General features: G+C 36.7%; 2 protein-coding genes across 3 annotated transcripts in view; both read right to left on the reverse strand.

Moving 5' to 3' along the window:
* Positions 1 to 1,727: 1,727 nt before the first annotated feature.
* On the reverse strand, positions 1,728 to 10,401 carry tmem123 (transmembrane protein 123). Of its 2 annotated transcripts, none has more exons than XM_015341791.2 (8): positions 10,042 to 10,401; positions 9,033 to 9,119; positions 6,993 to 7,052; positions 5,110 to 5,136; positions 4,582 to 4,647; positions 4,148 to 4,261; positions 3,807 to 3,960; positions 1,728 to 3,640 (listed from the first exon to the last, which is right to left on the reverse strand). In XM_015341791.2, the coding sequence occupies exons 1-8, from the start codon at positions 10,106 to 10,108 to the stop codon at positions 3,616 to 3,618; spliced, it is 600 nt and encodes a 199-aa protein (XP_015197277.2). In that variant the 5' UTR covers positions 10,109 to 10,401; the 3' UTR covers positions 1,728 to 3,615. The 2 variants fall into 2 exon arrangements, with proteins under 2 accessions (XP_015197277.2, XP_015197278.2); XM_015341792.2 differs by having other exon boundaries at positions 4,582 to 4,605; positions 10,042 to 10,400.
* Positions 10,402 to 11,825: 1,424 nt separating this feature from the next.
* Positions 11,826 to 20,969, reverse strand: part of maml2 (mastermind like transcriptional coactivator 2) — a 64,516-nt gene continuing 55,372 nt past the window's right edge. The window contains exons 3-5 of the mRNA XM_006628068.3: positions 15,168 to 15,329; positions 14,305 to 14,419; positions 11,826 to 14,062 (exon numbers count right to left, since the gene is read on the reverse strand). Of these exons, the coding sequence (XP_006628131.2) occupies positions 13,134 to 14,062; positions 14,305 to 14,419; positions 15,168 to 15,329 (1,206 nt within the window). The 3' untranslated portion in view covers positions 11,826 to 13,133. The remainder of the gene's footprint in view (positions 14,063 to 14,304; positions 14,420 to 15,167; positions 15,330 to 20,969) is intronic.

The following is a 20,969-nucleotide window of genomic DNA, read 5'->3' on the forward strand; positions in this document are numbered from 1 at the left end:
AAGCGTCGATTGAGTCACTATTCTGAGAGCTTCATGTTCTTCAGAGTACTTTTCCCGCAACCACAAAGATCTCAAAAGGAAACACGAGAGATAGATGCAGCAGAGAAAGAAAGTATATTCCGAGATCTTTCACATCCTGCTTCAGATGTGGGTCTTGCTCCACGTGGAACCTTCTAGATGCTCATGAAAATGGGAATGGAACATTTCCGGGTCATAACACTCAGCCATTCAAAAGGGCGTAACATCTCAGGCCACTGCCTATACCAGTCATACAGCAAACCATGGAAAGACAAATTGAAACTGTTTTACATTGCTCCTGTATACGAACTGGCTGACTCACATCAGACCAAAAGAAGGAAGTGCAGTTTTTAATAATAAATAATACATTTACAATCTAACGTAACTGCTGTACACATAAGTGAATACAGAAGCTACTACTGTTTACAATTACAGTATCGGTCTCCTCGTCGCATGCCTCTACCAATAATTCTATATATATAGTGTTAAAATAAGAATCACTCTAAATCTGATGCATTCCAGTATAAAAAAAAAACATTTTCAAGGTTGGCATTGTGGCTGCTTCTGATTATGTACTTCATATCTGGAAAACTGACTCACAGACTGGACTACAATGCTATTGACCAAAGGAAGCAGATAAACATTCCCTGAGGAAATGTAACTCTCAGTTGTAGACTGCAGGCTTCAGAGAGACTGTCAATATTATAGTGATACACAACTTTGATATTGTGTACCTATAAGGCAATTTAATTATGAATTAATATAATGAAGATTGGTTTATCTTAATTGCAGCCACTGAAAGACACTGACAGACTAAAAAAAAAGAAACAATTCAGTAAAAACAGCTGGGCGTATAATACTTTCTTGAGGAATATTAATAGTTATATTTACATGTGCACAAAATGTCCACAAATAACTAATAACTAAATACATTTTAATCATCCTTCACAAGCCAATTTAAAAAGGTTTATATATACTTAACTATTTTCCCAAAGAATAAATTGGAAATGTGCAACACTGTAGGACTAGGTACTGCATAGACTTATTGTTAAGAATCTCATTGTCAAAGTCAACATTACAATCAAAGCTTGAACAAATAATTGACATTGAGGGGGAGGGAGACCATCACTCTCAGACAGTTGTATTTTAAGTCAAAGTGTATGTTGTGGTACTTAATTGAAATTGGTATGGGCTCTGGACTCATAACCATAAGGTTGAACTGGATGGTACTGTTGTTGTACCACCGAGTGAGATACTTCATTGATTTCAAGGAAGTTTTTAAAGAAGGCTTGAATAAAGTATGGTATTAATTTGGGTTCACAATTATTTTTTGCACACCATTTCCTTAGATTTCATTTAAATGCACGGAAACACTTCTCTGCTTACCTGCAGTATTTCCTAGAGAAAGACACTTAATAAAATAAGGGTAATTTTTAAGGCACGATAACCCAATAAAAGTGACTGAGTGAGAACAGCTAAAAGAATGAGACAAAAAGTGGAAGGAAATGTCCTGCTAATCTGTGAAAAGCTGTTGAAAGAAACACAATCAGTACCATCTCGGGAAACGTGCCTTGAAATAAATTGATTGAACACTAGATAAACAGATTTATCATTAAGCATTAAGGAAGATTAGCACCTGCACCTGGCAGACTGCACCTGGTTTAAATCATTGACATGAGTCGACACAAAAATCATACAAAGCTAACAAATCTTTTAAAACATTTTATTGGCAAAATGTGATAACATTTGATTGCAATATTTAAAGCCACTATTTATTTATTTTCACCAATATACAGATTGTCAAACTGCTTATTCAAAAATCACACTTGTCTCAATTTTCAGTAGATCTGAATGTGCTGACAAAAAGCGTGACAAAACTGTTCGGTCCAAGATGCGGTAACCCATTCCACTTCTGTTCACACTTTATATTTATATTTGGAACATTTTCAGTTATGTTGCACTTCCCTTTTTTCTATACAAGGTTTCTTCTACATTAAAATAAGATTTCTTACCCTCACCACTGTAGGAATATAAAATACATTTCACTCTTGAGTAGAGAAGAAATCATCACCAGCCCTTTAATCTCAGAATGAAATGCATGCTTTGACAGACATTCGTTTTAGAGACCTAGGTCACATTTTGTATATATTAACTGTACAAAACGTCACTGTTGCACAGTACTTGTGCAAAAACAGGCTCAAATCCACTGGACATTAAAATGCACCAGGTGTTTCATAAAGCATGAAAAAGAAATCCCTTAAATGGCACAATGATGCTGTATAACTGAAAGTTCTGTTATGGTCATTATTGGTAAATTATTAGATCAAATCAATCCTTTAAGATTCAATATAAAAAAAACCGATATTTTTTATAAACACTTCAATATTGTTTTATCTTTTGGTTAACTAACTGCACTATCTCACTGTTCCCAAAAATAGCATTTCCAAATATAAAACTGAACAACCATTAAAGAGCCCTTCATTGAAACAAAACTGGGCATAGATATGACTGAAAATATCCACAGCAGAAGAAAGTCTAACTTAATTAGGTCTATCAATGAACACGATTTTTAATCGCACTAAAGGAAGAGATGGGAAGAACTCTGGAACAGCAGGAGATGTTTATTGGGCATTGTGCTTTTGTTAAACATCACACTAACAGACTTGATTGAAACGAGTCTGCATTTGGTTTACAAATCCAAATGCTGCATTTTCTGATAACCTGTGTCACAAACAGCAGATTATATTCACGCTCAAAGGAGAACTAGAAAACTCATTAGATACCCAAGTGAGTAATACTTATACATGTAACAGAAATGCAATTTTACCTTATTAAACTACCATACAATGACAGGCTAAGAGCCATATACAGTATATATACTGTATATATATACTGTATAGTAAATGGAATGTATTATTGTATAGGATTTTTAATATCATGTTCATCATAAACCTTTCAGCAAACAGCAGATCTCTAATATAGAGTTTATACCTCATAAAACATATAAGATTTTTTTACTGTAATGCTGGCATTTGAGGAGTTATTGAATCATCCACTTTCTCAGATTTAAAATAGACCAGGACTCCCACTACAAAACTGTAATAGCACTTTAGGCAGGATTTCAAAATGTTGCTAATTAATTGAATGTGGTGAAAAACCAAAGTATAAGTCGTGACAGAAATTATGTTTAAAATTGTTGTGGAGCTGAACACCACAGTAATCATGAAGGGAGAGGGGCAGACCTAGCATGAAAAACTACTTGAAATAGGGCTAATATACAAAATATTTTTTTGTGTGTAAAAAAAAAGCAAAACCCAACTCTGCCCCATTGAAAAGCTATTGCTATGTTACAATGAAATCACAAGTTACAAAATAGCACATTTGGACACTGCAGTACCAGTGCACTTTTGGAACAAATACACCGGATTTCAAGTATATACACATTTAAACAACAGTGCATAAACACTAAAAGACTCATTTCACTCATTCTAATCAAAAATAGACTTTCTGTAACTGCATAAAAGGACCGTCCTTCTTCAAAGCCTGGTGCAAGGTGCTCAAAAAGATCTTCGGCGTTTTCTCCTTTGTGAGTCTTTCTTAAATTATGGCATCGTGCTCTTCGCTGAAAATCATATTTTAAGCAACATCAGTGGCCATTCACAAAATTAAAAAAATGCATGCATTCCTTAAATTGAGCAACGCTAAATGAAAAGAAAATGATTGTGCAGAACTAGGTTCTGCATGCAAAGGTAATTCTCATTAGTGCAATTAAAACAAGTGATACTTACATGGTGCGGTACTGTACCTCTCCCCTGTAGCAGGAGAACTTGTAGCCCAAAAACAGAATAAGGGTCATGCCCAGGGCTAACGTCATGCCTCCTACAAAACTCCCAGCATCAAACCTGGAACCTTCATAAGTGACAGCTGTGGTTTTGGGAAGAGCTAGAAAGAAGAAAATAAAATTCTGATATAAAATTCCTTTGAAACAAGAGCCTTGTAGAAAGTAAATGAATCATGGAAAAAGTAAAGGTTATTTCCATGCTGAACAGTAGTAAGAAAACCCACAACTTTTCAGCTCTTGCGCCTTCTTCAGGTGTGAGCTCACTTGAAAATTTAAAAAAAGGCTTACCTGCAGAGGTGTTAAGAGGACTGCTGGTAGTCATAGTTGTGGTAGTGGTAGAGGTACTCGTATTCCCTACTGCACTAGAAATATTGGTCAGAGCTGTCTGTACAGATGTCGTAGCTGTTTAAGAAAACAAATAAACAAAAAAAAAGTCATTTCTAAAAGATCTTTTGCAAATCAGAAACTACAATTACAAAAGTTAAACTATTACAGGCCACTTTCAAATGTATATACTGTCAAAAGCTGCAGTAATGTTAATTTAAGAACAATGCTTAAAAATAACATTCCAGAAGAACTTGCTGGAAAAATAATTAAGACATGCCTGACTACAATTCATAAACATTCCAAAGAAAATGTAAAAACATATTAAATGGCTTCAGGGGGATTCGATTTCTGTCTAGGAAATCATAGTTCATGAAATTCTGAAAGATAATACTTACTCTGCGTCACTGTGCTGTTAGGAGCTGCAAGACAAACAAAAAAAACCTCCACTGATTTCCGTTTCCCTTACAGACATCAAAGAGAAGCCGAAAACGTTTATTGTTATATATAGAACATACAGCTTGCAAATAAGAGAATGTCATTTAGCCTATCTAGCTTAGCTGGTTGCTAGTAGCAAACTGATTGATCTCCTCCTGCCGCGTCTTGAAAGAAGTAATGCTGTAGCTGAGGGTTCAGTTCTTGTAACCTGTCAGAATAGCACATTCCTCTGAGCCCAGAAATAAAACTGATAGCTTTTCTTTAGATTCACTGCAATGCAACTTTATTACCTAGAATCACTAATAACATTACCCCCAACTGGAGCATTCATCCCTCACCCATAAGGTTTCCTATGAAGTGGTAACTTCTCCAAATGCTCCATCATCACTGACAAGTGCTAGAAGCAGTTCCCATATCATACAAACACCCGCACTAGAAGTCCCCCACCTTCCAGTTTTTTTTCCAAACATGTTTTCTCAAATACTCACCTAGTAAACTCAAAGCTGCTCCTTTATCTGAAAAAAGAAAAGTCATTTTAATTATATGTTACTTAAAAAAAAGCAGAATTTGGGAAGTTGCATACTGTAAAGGGTAATGCACTTTAGGAAGAAAGAGATATATAAAAATTAAATTAAATATTTATTTAAATACATGTTACAAACATATTACATATGTTTCTGTTATTGCAATAGTGGGTCTTCCTGTAGTTTACACTAGATTTTAACAGACTTCATGATTTCGACTGGTTGTCCTGGCCCACAAAAACACTTTACAGAAAAGTTAGGGTGAAGTGCACCTTCTTCAGAAAAAGAAAACTACGTTAGAGAAAAATGACCTTTATGTATAGAGAATAAAGGTGTGGAGGTAAAAAAAATGCTAAAAGTTAAAACAATGAGAGGACAGGACTGAGGCATTCAATGACGTTGAAGGTTTACACTTGGAACCAACTCTTGCAACATGAATGATGAGATAAAAACAGGTCAGACTGTAATAGAATACATAATGGTACACTTTCTTTTTGTGTCTGTCAGCGGGTTTCGGCTTGTACACATTCATTTTCTCTGACTTTCAGCACTTTTTCATTTCTAGTGAATATTGTTTTAAAATCTTTTTCCAAAGACAGTGGATGAGAGCCTTAGAAACACCTTTGTTCTTGGAAAAAGCAATCTGTCTACTTTATTCCTATTTAAAAAAAAGGATTCAGCAGGTGCTTTCTTATCTAAACACAAAGTGCACTAATGTGCAGAAAACCCTTACAACCATAACACACTGCACAAAGGATGAACAAATAGCTACAAAAGTTATTTTTTTTCTCCCTGATCAAAATATTCATTATTAAACACTGAAAAAAGTCTTTAATTAAAAAAATGCATAAAATGAGGTTAGAGACAAAGAATGAGATTTTGGAGATTGTGTAAAAATGAAAGATTCAATGCAGAAATGAGAAACCAAGATGTTTATTTTCTGTGAGTCAGATATGAACATTTCTGAACCTAAAGTAAAAAAATTAATCAAAAAGGGCAACCACAGAGAATTTGAGCATACAAATGACTAATTTATCTTATTTATAGAGCTGGTTTGCAGGAGCAGTGTGGATAAAATGCTTTTTCTAACAGGTACATCAACAGGGTTCCAATCCACAGCCCTAACTTCTCTACTCTTAAAATCTGAAAATAAACTATACTAAATAACATACAATATAACATATACACATAATGTATACAACCACAATTTCACAAGTACACTATTTTAGTTTTTTTTTTATGTGACAAATTGTGTGAACGCTAGTAACGTAAAAATTTGTGCAAAACAAAAGCACTGCTGGAAAAACCACAAAAATGTCACAGTTTGTAACTGAGAGTGTAACTTGTTGAACAACCTTTTTCCAATATCGCCTACACAGTGTCCCTGTGTAGCACATCCATAACTATATCTACCTAATTCGTGTATTGAGTGAGAATGTCACTACACAGCTTATCATCAAAGACAGTTTTCAGACCGTGAAAAACACCTACAAATATATCTTTGCAAATAAAAAGCATAAGCTTCCTCCTGAGATAGAGATGTTGACAGGATGTGGATTTCCTGACATTTCAATATACTCTGTATGGCAGCAGGAAAATAAAAAGTATATTAACAAGACTCAAAAAGGAAAAAAAATAGTTTCTTGATTCTTGATAAAAACCAATAATGCTGCTTTCTAAAGTAAGAGCTGACTGAGTCGATGTTATGACACGTGCCAAGCAAACCTTTCAAGGCATCTTTTAACAGCTTCTGGATACATGCCTGAAAATGTATTTGTATTAAAAAGATGATAAAAGAACACCTGATAAAGCAGAGAAGAACAGAGAATTCTCTCTTAATTACTTGCCTTCAGCTGTACACTTCTGATTTTTCCCATCAGGCGTGGTGTAGTTCTTACAGGATGGACCTGTTAACACAAGGCATTCATCCTTTAACAACTACAAAGATATAAGACGCAGAGTTAAAAGGAGCACTAACACACATGGAATATTTTTTACCTAGATCTAATCTCAATTCCCTTCCCTAAACTTTTTCACATCTAGACTCAAAACCTTCTCCTATAGAAGGGCTTTTACTTAACTAGTTCTGTTCTTTACCTCTCTGCTCCTACTGTACTCAGTACCCCCCATCTACCATCTGCTCTCATTGTGTAGTTTTATTGTGCACATCTTGTGTATTTTTACTGCTGTTATCATTCCATGAAGTGCTTTGAGAAGCCACCTTTAAATGTGCTATATAAAATAGTTTATTATTATATTTGTATTATTTACTTGTACATCACCTGCGCACCTTAAGAAACTATGGAATATTAACTATACATTGGTTATATACTTTTGTGCAATTGCTTTTTTCAGAAATAACAAAGGATGGTGTCATTCAGCACTATCTCTGGGACGTGTTTTTGGATCCTGTGTTGATCCAACATTTGTTTTTGAATAAAAATTAAGTAAACATACAGAGTTTTTATTGATTGGAACTGTGTTTACAGATGCACGTAAGAAATGTAAAAATGAAAAAAATGTAAGAAATATTTTTAAGCTTTTAATTATTTAAATTTAAAGCTTTTGTGATACAGATATGCAAAGGTAGAGCTAACAAACCGGAACCATTTGTCAGCATAGTCCAAAAGACCCCAAAACATGTGAAAAGCTGGTTTAATTATTTTTAATGATGACATTTATCAAGCAAAAGCTCCAGAGCACCATGTACATATGAAAGGCACATACTGACTGGAGAAATAGAAAACATGAAAAAAAGGTACAGAAATCCATCCAATACTCATTACATTTCCCAGTGGTTTCACAGGACCTAATTATCACTGATCATGAACCACTTAATGTTAAATTAGGGGAGCAAGCCTGAGACTTTTGCTAATCTGGTTCTGTAAAACAGGTTGATTGTGTTAAGTAATTCTGAGAATATCAGACTGTTTCTGAACTGGGCAATGCGCACATCCCACCTAACACCCCCAATTTATGACAGCCTCTAAAACCAGATAAAGTAAGCTTACAACTTTTATTAAGCTGTTTGAATTCCTGCAGAAGTGGTAGCAATGACTATGTATGGGTTGATGTCTTTTATGTAATGTTATATACATTGTTAAATATTTATAGCAATGGAACAAGTAATAGGTTTATTCCATGCTGAAAAAAAGAAGAAAGAGAACACAACGTTTCGGCCGTGGAGCCTTCTTCAGGTGTGAGAGAGACAGGGCAGTAGGCAAAGGTAAAGTAGCGGGAGAACAAAGGTTGAGAGGGAGGAGGAGTGAGAGGCGGGAGCAGGGGACAGAAAGAGAGGCCAATCAAGAGGTGTGAAGTCAGAATGGGTGCAGAGAGGTGTGAAATGAAACTTCCAATGAATGGAGAAAATTTAAAAGAACAGTAATCTGTCGTTAAGGGAAGGGAGAATGTGTGATCCTAGCTGCAGAATAATTTTAGTTTCGGTGGTCTTTCTGATGTATGAGTTCGGAAAACTGTCTTTGAGAACACAGACGGAGAGATTAGAGTGGTCGTGGCCGTCAGAGGTGAAATGAGAAACAATGGGCTTGGAGAGATCTTTAATCTTCACAGCCCTGACGTGTTCTCTGAAGATTTATAGCAATGTTTATTAGAATTGTCCATATATTATGTAAGTTTCTATGCATGTAAGAAATAGCTGGACGCAAATAAGAATTCAGAGAAATCAGAAATTAAGTGTTATTGGATCCTATAATGAAACCAGATGGCTAAATGCTTAGAGCATATTTATAAATATGCACAAGATTTTTATTTCCTGAAGCATTCATGTTTCTTCTTAGATGGAATAAAGGCAAGATAAAGTCACCTTAAGTCAGCAGTAATGTCAAAATGAGCCTGAGATGATAGGCTATGGTCAGAATAATACTTACTTGACTCATTTAAATAAATCAGCCAGGTACAACTGGTTTGATTCAAGCATGACTGGCAGTCAGTCAATGAGGAGCACTGATCTGATGCTGGAAAGAAGAGACGGATTAGACTGAATTCGAGACATTAAACAACATATGATCTGCTAAAGCAAGCACAAGACAAAGAGTAACTGCCACTTTAACACATCACACAATACAAAGCTAACTTACGATCTTTTATAGCAGGCATTTTCAATTAGAAAAAAAATGTTACACAATATTGTTCAATCTGGAATGGACATCTGGCCATGTCTGACCAAATACTGAACAGGATCACTGCATGGATTTGGAGAGAGAAAACAATGAAATTCTGAACTAGCCTAGAACAGGTTCCAGTGTTTATGCTTCCCGTGGCTGCAGTGCTGTATAAACCACTTGCTTCAAGAGAAAGAATAAATCGGTTACATGGAGCAGACTATGATATTATAAAGGCACGGTTTCGTCCCCATTTCATGTGACAACCTGGGCGTTTAGTTCAAAACAGGTTCAACCAGAACCACACCACAGTTGCACTGAAAAACAAATAATACAACGAAGCACTATTAATACGCTAGATAAATACCTTACTTTTTTTTCCCCAAGTGGTAAAAGATCTGTGTTATAACAACGTGTTACAATTCGGTGGGAACAGTACACGCTTTTAAATTTTAAGCATCTCCATTCTCTATGTCGTGGGCCTAAATTATTAGCTTCCTTTTAAAAAAAAGAAATTGGCAGGCCGCGATATTTTCCTACAAACACAACGAAGACATTTAGTAAAACCCTCCGTGCATTTACACTTGTTGATTTCTGACATAAAATGCTGCTGCCAAATGGTAGCAAGCAAACAAACCAAGACAAAATATTTTCATGCTTGTCAACTTGCTCGTAAACATGTTGCCATTATTTACATAATTCGTTCATTCGGACTGTGATAGGCTATGCTAAACCTTTTTTTCCCATCGCCCACAATACTAGGTAGCCTACTCACCGCATGACACGAAAAAACAAATCGCCAACTGTCCTGCCACGAAGACACAGAACACAGTGATTTTCATTTTTATTATTCAGATATGTCCAAAATAGACCGGGAGTGCCCAAAGCTTCATAAATGTGCAGCTGCAGTGTTTTTTTTTTTAAAAAGCTGCCAGTTATCTTCTCAAAAGGCTTTTGTCAAGCAATTAAAAAAGTCCTGGAAATAACTAGGACAGATTATGAAGGGCTGAAATTCCCAAAGGAAAGACGAGAGTTTTAAAATTCTCACGAGGCACTAGGCATCAATGCGGATTTCACTTTTCTAAGCTCGGCTTTTGGACTAATGCTCTCTCAGTCAGTAACACCAGAGGAGGAAACGCGAAAAAGAGGCAGGGCTACGTCGTAAAAAAATCCCAAAAATGTACGCCAGCTTTTAAAGATATATCCCTAATAGGGAAGTCTGCTGTGGGTCAGGTGTGCATTTAAAGTACTGAAAGAGTTACAATGGATTTTAAACTAATAATCGCCTCCACCCCAGATTCACATTTGCCTCGAAGTGTTATCGAAGGACTGGGTTGTTGTTCATGCATTAAGATTGGAAATGATCTTTGTTTTAACTGAATCTTAAATTTTAACTGACTGATCTCAATGTTAAAATATTAAAAGTCTTCACCTGTTATTTTCAGGGCAATGATGATTAATCACATCTTTTACATTCGATCTACAGGCGAACGTAGTTTAGTGAAAAGAATTCTGACAGCATTCTGTATTTCAGGCGTGCTGTGCTAATGTTGCCATACAGTGTTGATAAGAGGGAAGTGGTTTTGTTTGGGTTTTGCTTAACCTGCGATGCATTTTAAAAGCAATGCCATACATGGGGAATGCCTTCATGATGCAAACAAAAACAATGCGACATAACATTTTTTGGATGAAGTTCCTTCATAACAGTCTGCTGCAGCAGGACTTAATCAATGAGGTCAGGTGGCTTGCAGGGAGCAAAATGGGATACTGAAATGCAAAACCCAATTCACTAGGGACAACATCAGAGAATTCAGTGCTTTGTGAATGTTTGTAATACTTGGCGAAGACAGGTTTGGCCTAACCCGCGTGGTTAATGAGTATTATCCTGGCCGTAGGACAAGGAGGCTCGGACCCCATTCCAAAGGGGTGAACCCTCCAAAGGGGTATCTGCAAGGTGGGGACAGAATGCTCGACACATCTGGTCTCAAGTGTTTGTGTTCAATGTATACACAGCTAATTTCCATTAGTATGGTGATTAGGTAGAGCCGTGTTAGATGGATGTGTTATTGTCGTTATTGTTTACAACTTCCATTTAGCAAAAGCACATTTTAAGAAAAAACATGATGAAATGAAGGTGGATATAAATAGGAACAGCAGAAACCACCTGAGGATATCAAATGGAACTGGTTCTCCCATTTTGTAAAGGAAAAAATAAAGGTTTATTCCATGCTGAAAAGAGAAGAAAGGAAACACACTGTTTCGGCTGAGGAGCCTTCGTCAGGTGTGTGACAGACTCCACAGCTGAAACAATGTGTTTTTTTTCTTCTCTTTCCAGCATTGAATAAACCTTTACCTGTGCCTTTGCAGCCTACGCATGCTGACGCAGCTCTCTACTTGAACTTTCTCCCATTCTGTTCCTAATTCAGACATTGCATCAAATGCTTGTTCCCAAAGACGAAAGACAAAAGCGCATATATAGTCTTACTAAGGGTACGCACAGCATGGACAGCATTTCAGATGAATTATATAGCTTTTTCTTTGTTTTAAGACAGCAGACACTTGAATGTCTAATTTGTTTATTGTTGGTACTGGGAAGCTAACATGGCTGCACCAAATATACACCACATTCAACACGCAACAAAATGAACAAAACATTTTTTAGAAGGAAACAAGTTTTCAGTACAAAATATAACATTTACTAAATTTTAATTCACAGAAGTATAAATATAATCTTCTGAAGCATATGATTTGTTTATCAAAACATACTTTACATTTCTTTACAAAGCGCAGTACAATCTGTACATTTCATAGTTGACACACAAGTGCAGAGATTTAAAATCTGTCAGAGCACTAGCCTGTTTTATTGACATATACAGCAAACCAGATACAGAGAGGTTTATTTTTTGGGGGAAAAAAACAAAACAAAACTTGGTCCTAGGCAAAACAAAACCTCATTATAAGACTTCCAAAAAGATGAATAAACATTGCAAGTCTGGATAGAAATGTAAGTTTATACAGCACAGTTTTTGTCATAAAGTATACTTAGACAAGCAGTCCCATGCGTTTTATGGAAACATGAAGATTTATAATGATCATGACAGACTCAGTTTGATTTGTCCAGTAATGCCAGAGTTTAAAACTAAGAAAAGGACAAACCGCTTATTTGAAGAGAAAGAACAACTTGTGAAACAACAAGACTTGTTAAAGAGAAAATAGGCATAAACCACATATTTCAACATTTAAGCTCCCCCTCAGTGACTTTATACATATCAGAGATCTTGAGTAGTGTTGTCAAGTATATTAAAATAGAAGTACAAAAGAGTAATAAAATAGAGAGAACTAAGGAAAAACTGTGGAACAAAATACACATAATTGTCACGTACAGCTAATTGATCACAAGTGCTGAAACAAACAAAATTGTCTCAAAGCAATCTGTCATAAATAATGTGGCCTTCAGCATCACCACTAAATCATATCGAACAGCTCAAGGTGTAAACTCTGATAGTTTGCAAGGCTAAACAAGTTAAATGATGTAATCTTGTCTTACTCTAGTTGTCAACACAAGGTTGTTTGATATTTCGGAAAGTATAAAACACATTTTTCATCATTGGTAGAAAACAAAGGCCACTATTGTTCAATAATTGTGAAATGAATATTCATAAATTAAGCACATTATCTATGAAACCCAAACCAATAACATCCCTTTTAGGGAATAAAACTGGAAAATGTACATTTAAACAATTAAGCATAAACAGTTTGTACTGCCCATTGGAAATTGGCTCTTTAATCTGCAGCTATGTGACATGTAAATGTAGCATTCAGACATGTTGCTATAAGACATGTATGTGTCTACAGCCACCTGCCATTTTAAGAATGACTGCCGAGAATTTCATCCAGGTTGATATCTTCCATCCAGTCATCATTTCCAGAGCCAGATTTCAGCAGCGAGTCTATGAAATCTGAGTCAGTGTTTATCCCTGGAACTGTGTTGTCTCCTTCCTGGAGAAAATCAAAGGTCAGGTCACCACTGTTGCTGCTGCTTTGATAAGGGCGGGGATTATGACCAGAGGCGGTGAAATTGCCTGCGCTTGCTGTCTGCGCAGGTGAGAGCTGATTCATATTTGTCATGGTCGACAAAGTGGGCATTCTTGGCTGGCCAGGCCTCTGAGCGGGTCCAGTAGCTGTCCCAGCTGCCTGCCCATTAACAGCTTGGTTCATTGGGTTGAGAGGGCGCATGGAAATGTCTGGAGCTACTTGGTTTGGTGGTGCTATAGACCTATGTGGAAAGTGACGGCTGCCCACTTCCTGATGGGAATGTAGCGTATTCAGGAATCTCCTGACTCCGAGGGGATGAGGAGGAGCTGCAGTCTGTTTAGAGCCTTGTGCCCAGCTAGGTGCCACCATAGTGGAATTCGTCATCATACCAGCCAGTCTGTGTCCAGGCATGCCTGAAGTCTCCTGGTTTACTGCTGGCCTCATGTGCTGTGCATTTGTCACAGAGCTAGGCCCAAAATTAGTCCCCATGCTGGCAGGTCCTTGAAATCTGGGGTTATTCTGGTTCATTCCCATTGGATTTTGGCTGCCACGTTGCTGGAGCTGGTTTGCACCATTCTGTGTGTTATAACCCCCTTGTTGAGGGTCCATTCCAGGCCCATATATCCTTTCATTGGAAGTAGGTGCCATCTTGCTTCCCTGGCCCGATGGAAGATGGCAGGAGTTGGCTTGCAGACCACTCTGATTGGAAGCATTGTTTGTCAATGTCTGGGTCGAGGACATCCCTAAAGAAAGCCCACCACCTGGAGATAAATTACAAATTAACATTTTTTTAATGTGAAAGCTTATTAAACGCTGGTCAGATCAAGTCTCAAGACAGGATTACCCTGCAATGACTATGTACTATAACAACTTTGTTCTATCATATAGTATGTATTTGTGAATATATGATTAAAAATTAACATTTCAGAGCATCTTCTGCTATTTTTAAGAACACTACATGCACACTACACAAAAAGTTAAATGGGAATATTTTTCACTTTACCTGTGTACTGATTTGTTGGCGGCTGTGCTCCAACCATATTTCTTCTTGACTCTTTGTAATCAGGAGGCGGCCTGGTTAAACGGCGGTTTAACTGATCCTGTGGACTCATTTTGTCCTAAAATTAATTGAAAATGCAAAAAGGAATTTGTTACGGTGTTTTGAACATTAACAAAAGTTTGTTCTACTAGATACTACTGCTCAAAAGCAATTCTGGTGTTTGTCATGAAGCAAAACACTGAAATGCAATTACTGTCATTTGTGAACTTATTTCCTTGAATGTTTTTTTATTTCTTTAAGTGTCACTAGGGTTTTGCTAGCTAAAACCTCTGAACAACAAGTCAATAATATATTAATGAAATGAAACACCTACTTTAACCTGTCACATAACAGGCATGAGCTTTAGGTTGAAGAATCATTAAAAAGTATTTTAAGGCTCACGTGAAAAGTTATAGTTTTCCACGTGTCTTATTTCTAGGACTGAAGAAATTCAAGTAGGGAGCTGCGTCAGCATGCGTAGGCTGCAAAAAAACAATTCACGGTTTATTCCCTGCTGAAAAGAGAAGAAAAGAAACACAACGTTTCGGCTGTGGAGCCTTCACACCTGAAGAAACATTGTGTTTCGCTTCTTCTCTTTTCAGCATGGAATAAACCTTTACTTGCTTCTTAATTCTAGGATGCCTATTTGTATTAAACAAAAGAAAGAACGGACCCTATAAAGAAGTGATAGAATTATTCATGGACTGTTTGATTTATTGATTGTGACTAACCAATGCATTTATCTGTGTATTGACACTATCTATTGACTGATGTGCAAGGAACATGGCTCCTACACTGTAGTAGATCAGAGTGTTGTGTATACTCACTCCCTCATTGAGAATTTGCTGTTGTAAAACCATCTGTCTTTGCATGGCCTGGTTCTTTCCCATGGTCTTCTGCTGATTGGTCAAAGATGGCGGCTGTGGAGGCTGAGTGGTGCTGTTTGCAAAGCTGCTGCTCACAGGTAGCCGGGTCCCAGGAGGTAGAACCTGTAAAATATTATTTATGGAAAGCTGTATTGATGCATCTTTTTGGAACCTGGATAAGATTATAATCCATCAGGATATGGATTACACTCTAGTTTCCACCAATCGTCCATTTCTTCCACATCACTTGAAGGGGCCTTGGCTTTGGTGGTGTCACAAACACGTAACAGAAGATAGAAAATACTTTTTTCTCAGAAGGCATAAAATCTGCAATAAATTAAATTTGGTCCATTCAACTTACATCAGTCTAGAATAATGTGGTCGCAAATCAGCCTTTTCAGTGCTGTTCTGAATTTTAGGATGGTCATTTACATAAGTAAAGAAACCATACTTTCCTTGACGGTTTCTTTTTTTTTCCAATAAGATGGATGGAACATTTTAGGGCTAAGATACCTCTCTTCATACATAACGTGTTGCCTGAGCCAAACTCCTGTTCCACAAAATAAGGCTCACATGGTCTGCAGTACATTAGGATTACAAACAGAAGACAAAATTCTTTGAACTAAGATCAACTTTGTAAAAAATATGACTTATCGAAGCAAAGATTGTTTAATTTAGAATTAGTATGCTTTCTTTTTATTGAGACGCTTAATGCAGTTTATGCTCTTCTGGTTTTTAGGGCTAGTGTCATTTTCTTTGTTTTTGTGGCCAGAAAACCAATAATTTGAAAGATTAACAAGAATCTGTTTCTGCTTTTATTCTAGCGTAACTAGTCATTATGAAAAAAACAAACTTAGTGAAAGGAATGGTAAAAAAGGTCATGAATGTCTTACTAACTACAGTATCTCTGATGAGCTGTCATGTGAGAATTAATTCAGTGCTTCATAAGATCTTGAAGAGAATATATGCATAGTACAACAGGTAGCATAAAATATACTTTTGCTTCAATCAGATGCCGGTGCTTTGTAATTTTCCAGAGCTTTACACTAGAGGGCAGCATTTGCATTCACTATAGTTCCTTTTTGTTTGCACCTGGCAAGACAGTCGTGGTACAAGACTTTGAACTGTGGTGGAAACAATTCTGGTTAAATTATTTCAGAAGCTGTGTTGTATGGACCGTTTACAGCAAGAACCATGGATACCCTTTTTTTTAACTAGTGCTGACTCACAGCCCCTTTTGGAAATTTTTCAACACCATCTAATAAGTCATACTGGCAGCAGGACAAATAGTCTTTCTGACCCCATGGATAATTACAAGCTTTCTGTAACAAACCAAAGAAGACCTTTGCAAAGATTTCCTCTAGTAGGCTTCCTCCACCAAAATTGAACACAGAAGTGAATTTGAATATCTGGGTAAAAGAGCTTAGATTGATTTTAGAGTGGCTCATAAAAGCAATTCAGGTCAGCCTGTCCCTCTTGCCCTTCATCACAGATTTCAGTCTCGACTCATTTTATGTGCTGTTTAGGCTGCTAATTGACAGGCCTCAATGCTGTTATGGTGGTCCAAGACAGAAGGCATTCAAGCCTGGAATCAAACACAGGACCCAAAAACTGTGAGGGATTCTGAAATATCAGAAATTAATTGGTTTTCATTACTCTGTATGATATTTGCATCTCATTCTACCTAGTTGTTCTGCATTTTATCAAACCTGTCTTTTAAGAGCTTTACAGTATATAATGTTGTTTTCATGTATCTAACAGTCTGAATATTATGTATATACTGTAAATGTGATGTGATGTTAAAAATATTTTTTTTACACCACTAACTGTAGTCGAATTACAAGGTGTATTGATTTTTAATTGACTACCCCAAATACCAGTTTCAATTAAAATTCAGCATGGTGTAATAAATTAAAAATCTGATTGGTAGTTTCCTCAGATATTCAAAAATTAAAACAAGAACTTTATTGTTATTTCATTATAGAAATTTCTCATTAAATGAGCTTAATTCATTCCTTGAAATCTGCTCATAAGGTGAAAACTCATTCAAGTTGAGTGAAAACTCAAATTTTGATTTAGAGACAGATTTTAGGGGACACATCTTATCAGAGTTCAGCTATAATTATTTCTCATATCACTTCATAGGACACAGGCACAGCAAGCTGAGGGGATACATTAATTAATTTAAAGATCAGCATAATAGAATGCACAAAGAATGTCTTCTTAAACACTCATTTCTTATTTTGAAAATTATTATATACAAACCACAGCCTAAAAAACGTCTGAACAATCCTTTAGTATTCAGAGACAATAACATCAGCTATTGTCTCACTGAAGGTGTAAAAAGGAGGAAATGCAAAGCATGGGCAATTGGGAGGCAGGGGTTTTGTGATTGCATTCTTAACATTAAGGGGAAAAAGAGGTAAATGCTTTTAAGCTCCTGTAAGTCCTTGGACTTAATGTAGCTATTTGATTTTTAAAAGAGATGGTCTTAAACTTGCTTAATGCGTCAATATTTTTTCCACCAAGATCCATGACACTGGGCTATGAGCCAGGCTCTTCTTGGGCCAAAGCAATCTCGTAGCAACAGGCCCAGCAACGAAGCCTCGTTACCAGTCTCGTCCGACAATCCCGCCTTTAAGGAGAACAAAGGTTGGCGTGATTAATCATTAAGTTTTTCAGATTCTCTGTTCCTGCACGTGTTCCATCTGTAGACTCACAAAAGCCAAGATCACAATCGTGCCTGCTTTTTTAACTGACTGCTTGAGCATCTGCAGAAAAGGACGCTTGAAAAAGACTTTCCAATGAATTCATAGCCAGCTTTACAGTACGAGCCAGGGATTCTAAGGAAAAAAGTAGTTGGGAAAAAGTAGGCGAGTGAAAGGCCATCCGTAAAGTGCCCTGGAAAAAGTGATAACCCATCACTTACAATCCCTATTGGCCTCTTTCCTTTGGCTTCTAGCTGTCAGCGTGTCCTCAGTCTATGGATACTATTCACAGTTTATACACTTTCCTCACAGGAAAAAAAAACATTTCACTTTTAACTTTTGTACGGCAGCTGAGTTTATAAAGAAAGATAATACAGCTTTGCTGTGCAGTGAACATCGACTAAACCTGTCTCTACTTTGATATTTTCCAAATTATATGACATTTGGAAAATAAATATCATCATCATCACCAACAACAACAAAACACAAACAGCTTTTATTCTGGTCTAGAGGTACCATTTAAAACACAATTTCCAATACTGAACAGAAAGCTTTGTGCGTTCCTTCCCTCAGGTGATGGAACAAGTCCCTTTCTCTAAGAGAATAGGGTCACAGTAGCAACAGGCTGTGGCTTGGAAAAGGAGGTGGCAGTTACAGTATTTGATAGCTGCTTTAGAAAACCCACCCTGAACTGGGCAGCTGATTAAACAAGCAGCAAGTTTATAAGGAAACAAAACAGTGTAATGATGGAGGCTCTTTATATCCAGTCCAACCACAGTATCAGTAGCCCTATGTAAAGCCGAAGGTACCAATAAATCTAATGGCTTTAGATTTACCATTAGTCTATGATTTTTTTAAGCAATGGTCCTTATTCTTACAGCATAAAGGGTCAGTGTTTTACAGTGCCATAATTATCACGTTCTGTATTCCTATTTTTCTAGATCCAGTTACCATGGAAACAGATCTGCTCTTTCAAACCTCAAAAAGCAAGCCGTCCCTGAATATAGGCCTGTATTCTTGACTAGGCTATGCCAGGGGGCTTGTGTGCCCGAGAGATATGCCAAGACTCCATTCCCAGCTACCTGATGCATTATGGGATCCCGATTGCTGCCCACAGCCTGGCCACCGCAGCAGAAGGACAAAAAGCAAGAGTAAGCTTAGAGCTCTTCGCAGTGTTCTTAATGCCTTGTACCTTGTCTTAATCATTGCAATTACCCAGGGATACAGTCTGCCTGTGGAATATCTCTGCATGTCACTAAGTCTTCCTGTCTGGATTTATACAGTCAATGTCCAATAAAACCATTCTCTTCCTGCTAGGGATAGCCACTATACCAGTAGCCATAAAAATTTTGATAATGAAAAAGGTAAAGTAGCGGATTTAGCTTTTGGGGGATTTTTATCCTCCCAGATTGTGGAGGCGAATGACCATTTGCCTGAAATCTTTGGAGAGCTCTTTGAGTTTAATCATGATAAGGCATGGTCATGTCTCTTATATGTTACCTCTTTTTATACCCAAGGGAAACAGGAAACATTAAGAGGCCTCTATATAGTTGCACTGCACTTCCAAAGAGCAAGTAGATAGGTTTTTTTTTTATTTTACTTAAAGGAATATTTAGGGTGAATGATTTCACAGACGTGAGTTCTGGAATTCAATAAATTCTGTATAATTAATATAACTTTCCACTGTGAAAGTAATATTATGATTGATTACATTTTTAGAATTGTTTGAAGCGTGACACATTATTCTATCTGTAACCCTGACATTCTGTGGTCTTAGTTCAGCTGGAGTATGAATACATCTAGAGGGCACTGTATTTTAATGCTCATGGATCCTAGACCCAAAGGTTTTAGTTAATTTTCTAAAATTTTGTCTGCAGTGCTATAGTCCTTGTCTTTTCTGGAATACCAGTCTTACCCAGCATCATGTACATGCTGACATGATGCAACAGGCCATGAAAAAAGTTGACAACTTGAGAAAAACAAGAGGGGAAAAGTAGTAGGAAATGTAGACAGAAAATGGAAACTCTGAAATAAATGCTTCTAAATGTCAGGTTGCATTAAGTATTTCCAGATAGTTTCACTTTTCACATTTTGCTCAACCTATCATGCACCATAAATAAAACTGTTGTCTTAAAATTTTAACCACGTATATGGCTGTGACTTACTGTAACTGAAGAGACTCTAGAGTCTGAATTATCAACACTCAGAATGAAAAATAATTTCAAACACCCTCTATTTGTGTTACTTTTATTTGCTAGATTATATATATATAGTTTCCTATGCAGTTTATCTACACAAATTAAATAAACATATAATTATATATATATTATATAATGTAACAAATCTAAATGAACTGTTCATAAAACCTTTCCATTGCACTGTACTTTATACCCTGGTTCTCCAGCAGGAGTCTCACTTTTCAAATCTTTGTCTTTCTTTTTTATGCATATTAGATTAGTGTTTGGTATTGCACAACATAAAAATGGAAAGCATTATCTCCTAATAATTTGCTCTGAATTGAAGCTTCATAATAAACTATTTATACACAGAAAGCATGAAATTGATAAACCTAAAGAAAAAGCTCACTATTATATTTATTGGCACTCAAAGCTTACTGAGTCTTATCTTTTAGTCTGGAAACCACCATAGCTTTCCTGTATTTGAGTAGCTTACCAAGCCTGCTGCTTACCAGACTAAGTCAAGAAAGTCACCGTTCAGTCTCTGACACACTTCCAGATCCACTTTCTCCAATGGTTGTGGGTTCTAAGCAGAGCCTAATGATGAGCTCCAGGGAGAATGCTATGATGGTACAGTCTCAGGCACCTACTGTATCATAATGGCTCTTCAGAAAGCACTTCTGTGGTACTTCCTCTTTCAGATCTCTCAACTTTTACTTTCCATCAGTAAGGCCAAACACCTGAAGTGTATTTCAACTGTCTTCAAACAGAATACCACAAAGCTTTGACCGAATATATCACACAGTACAGGACTTCACTTTTGTACCATACACACTGAGATTGACCCATTGCTAGATTTAACACCTGGTGACTCAAAA

This window comes from Lepisosteus oculatus, chromosome 5 (genome assembly GCF_040954835.1).
Source record: "Lepisosteus oculatus isolate fLepOcu1 chromosome 5, fLepOcu1.hap2, whole genome shotgun sequence".
In the NCBI taxonomy this organism is placed as follows: domain Eukaryota; kingdom Metazoa; phylum Chordata; class Actinopteri; order Semionotiformes; family Lepisosteidae; genus Lepisosteus; species Lepisosteus oculatus.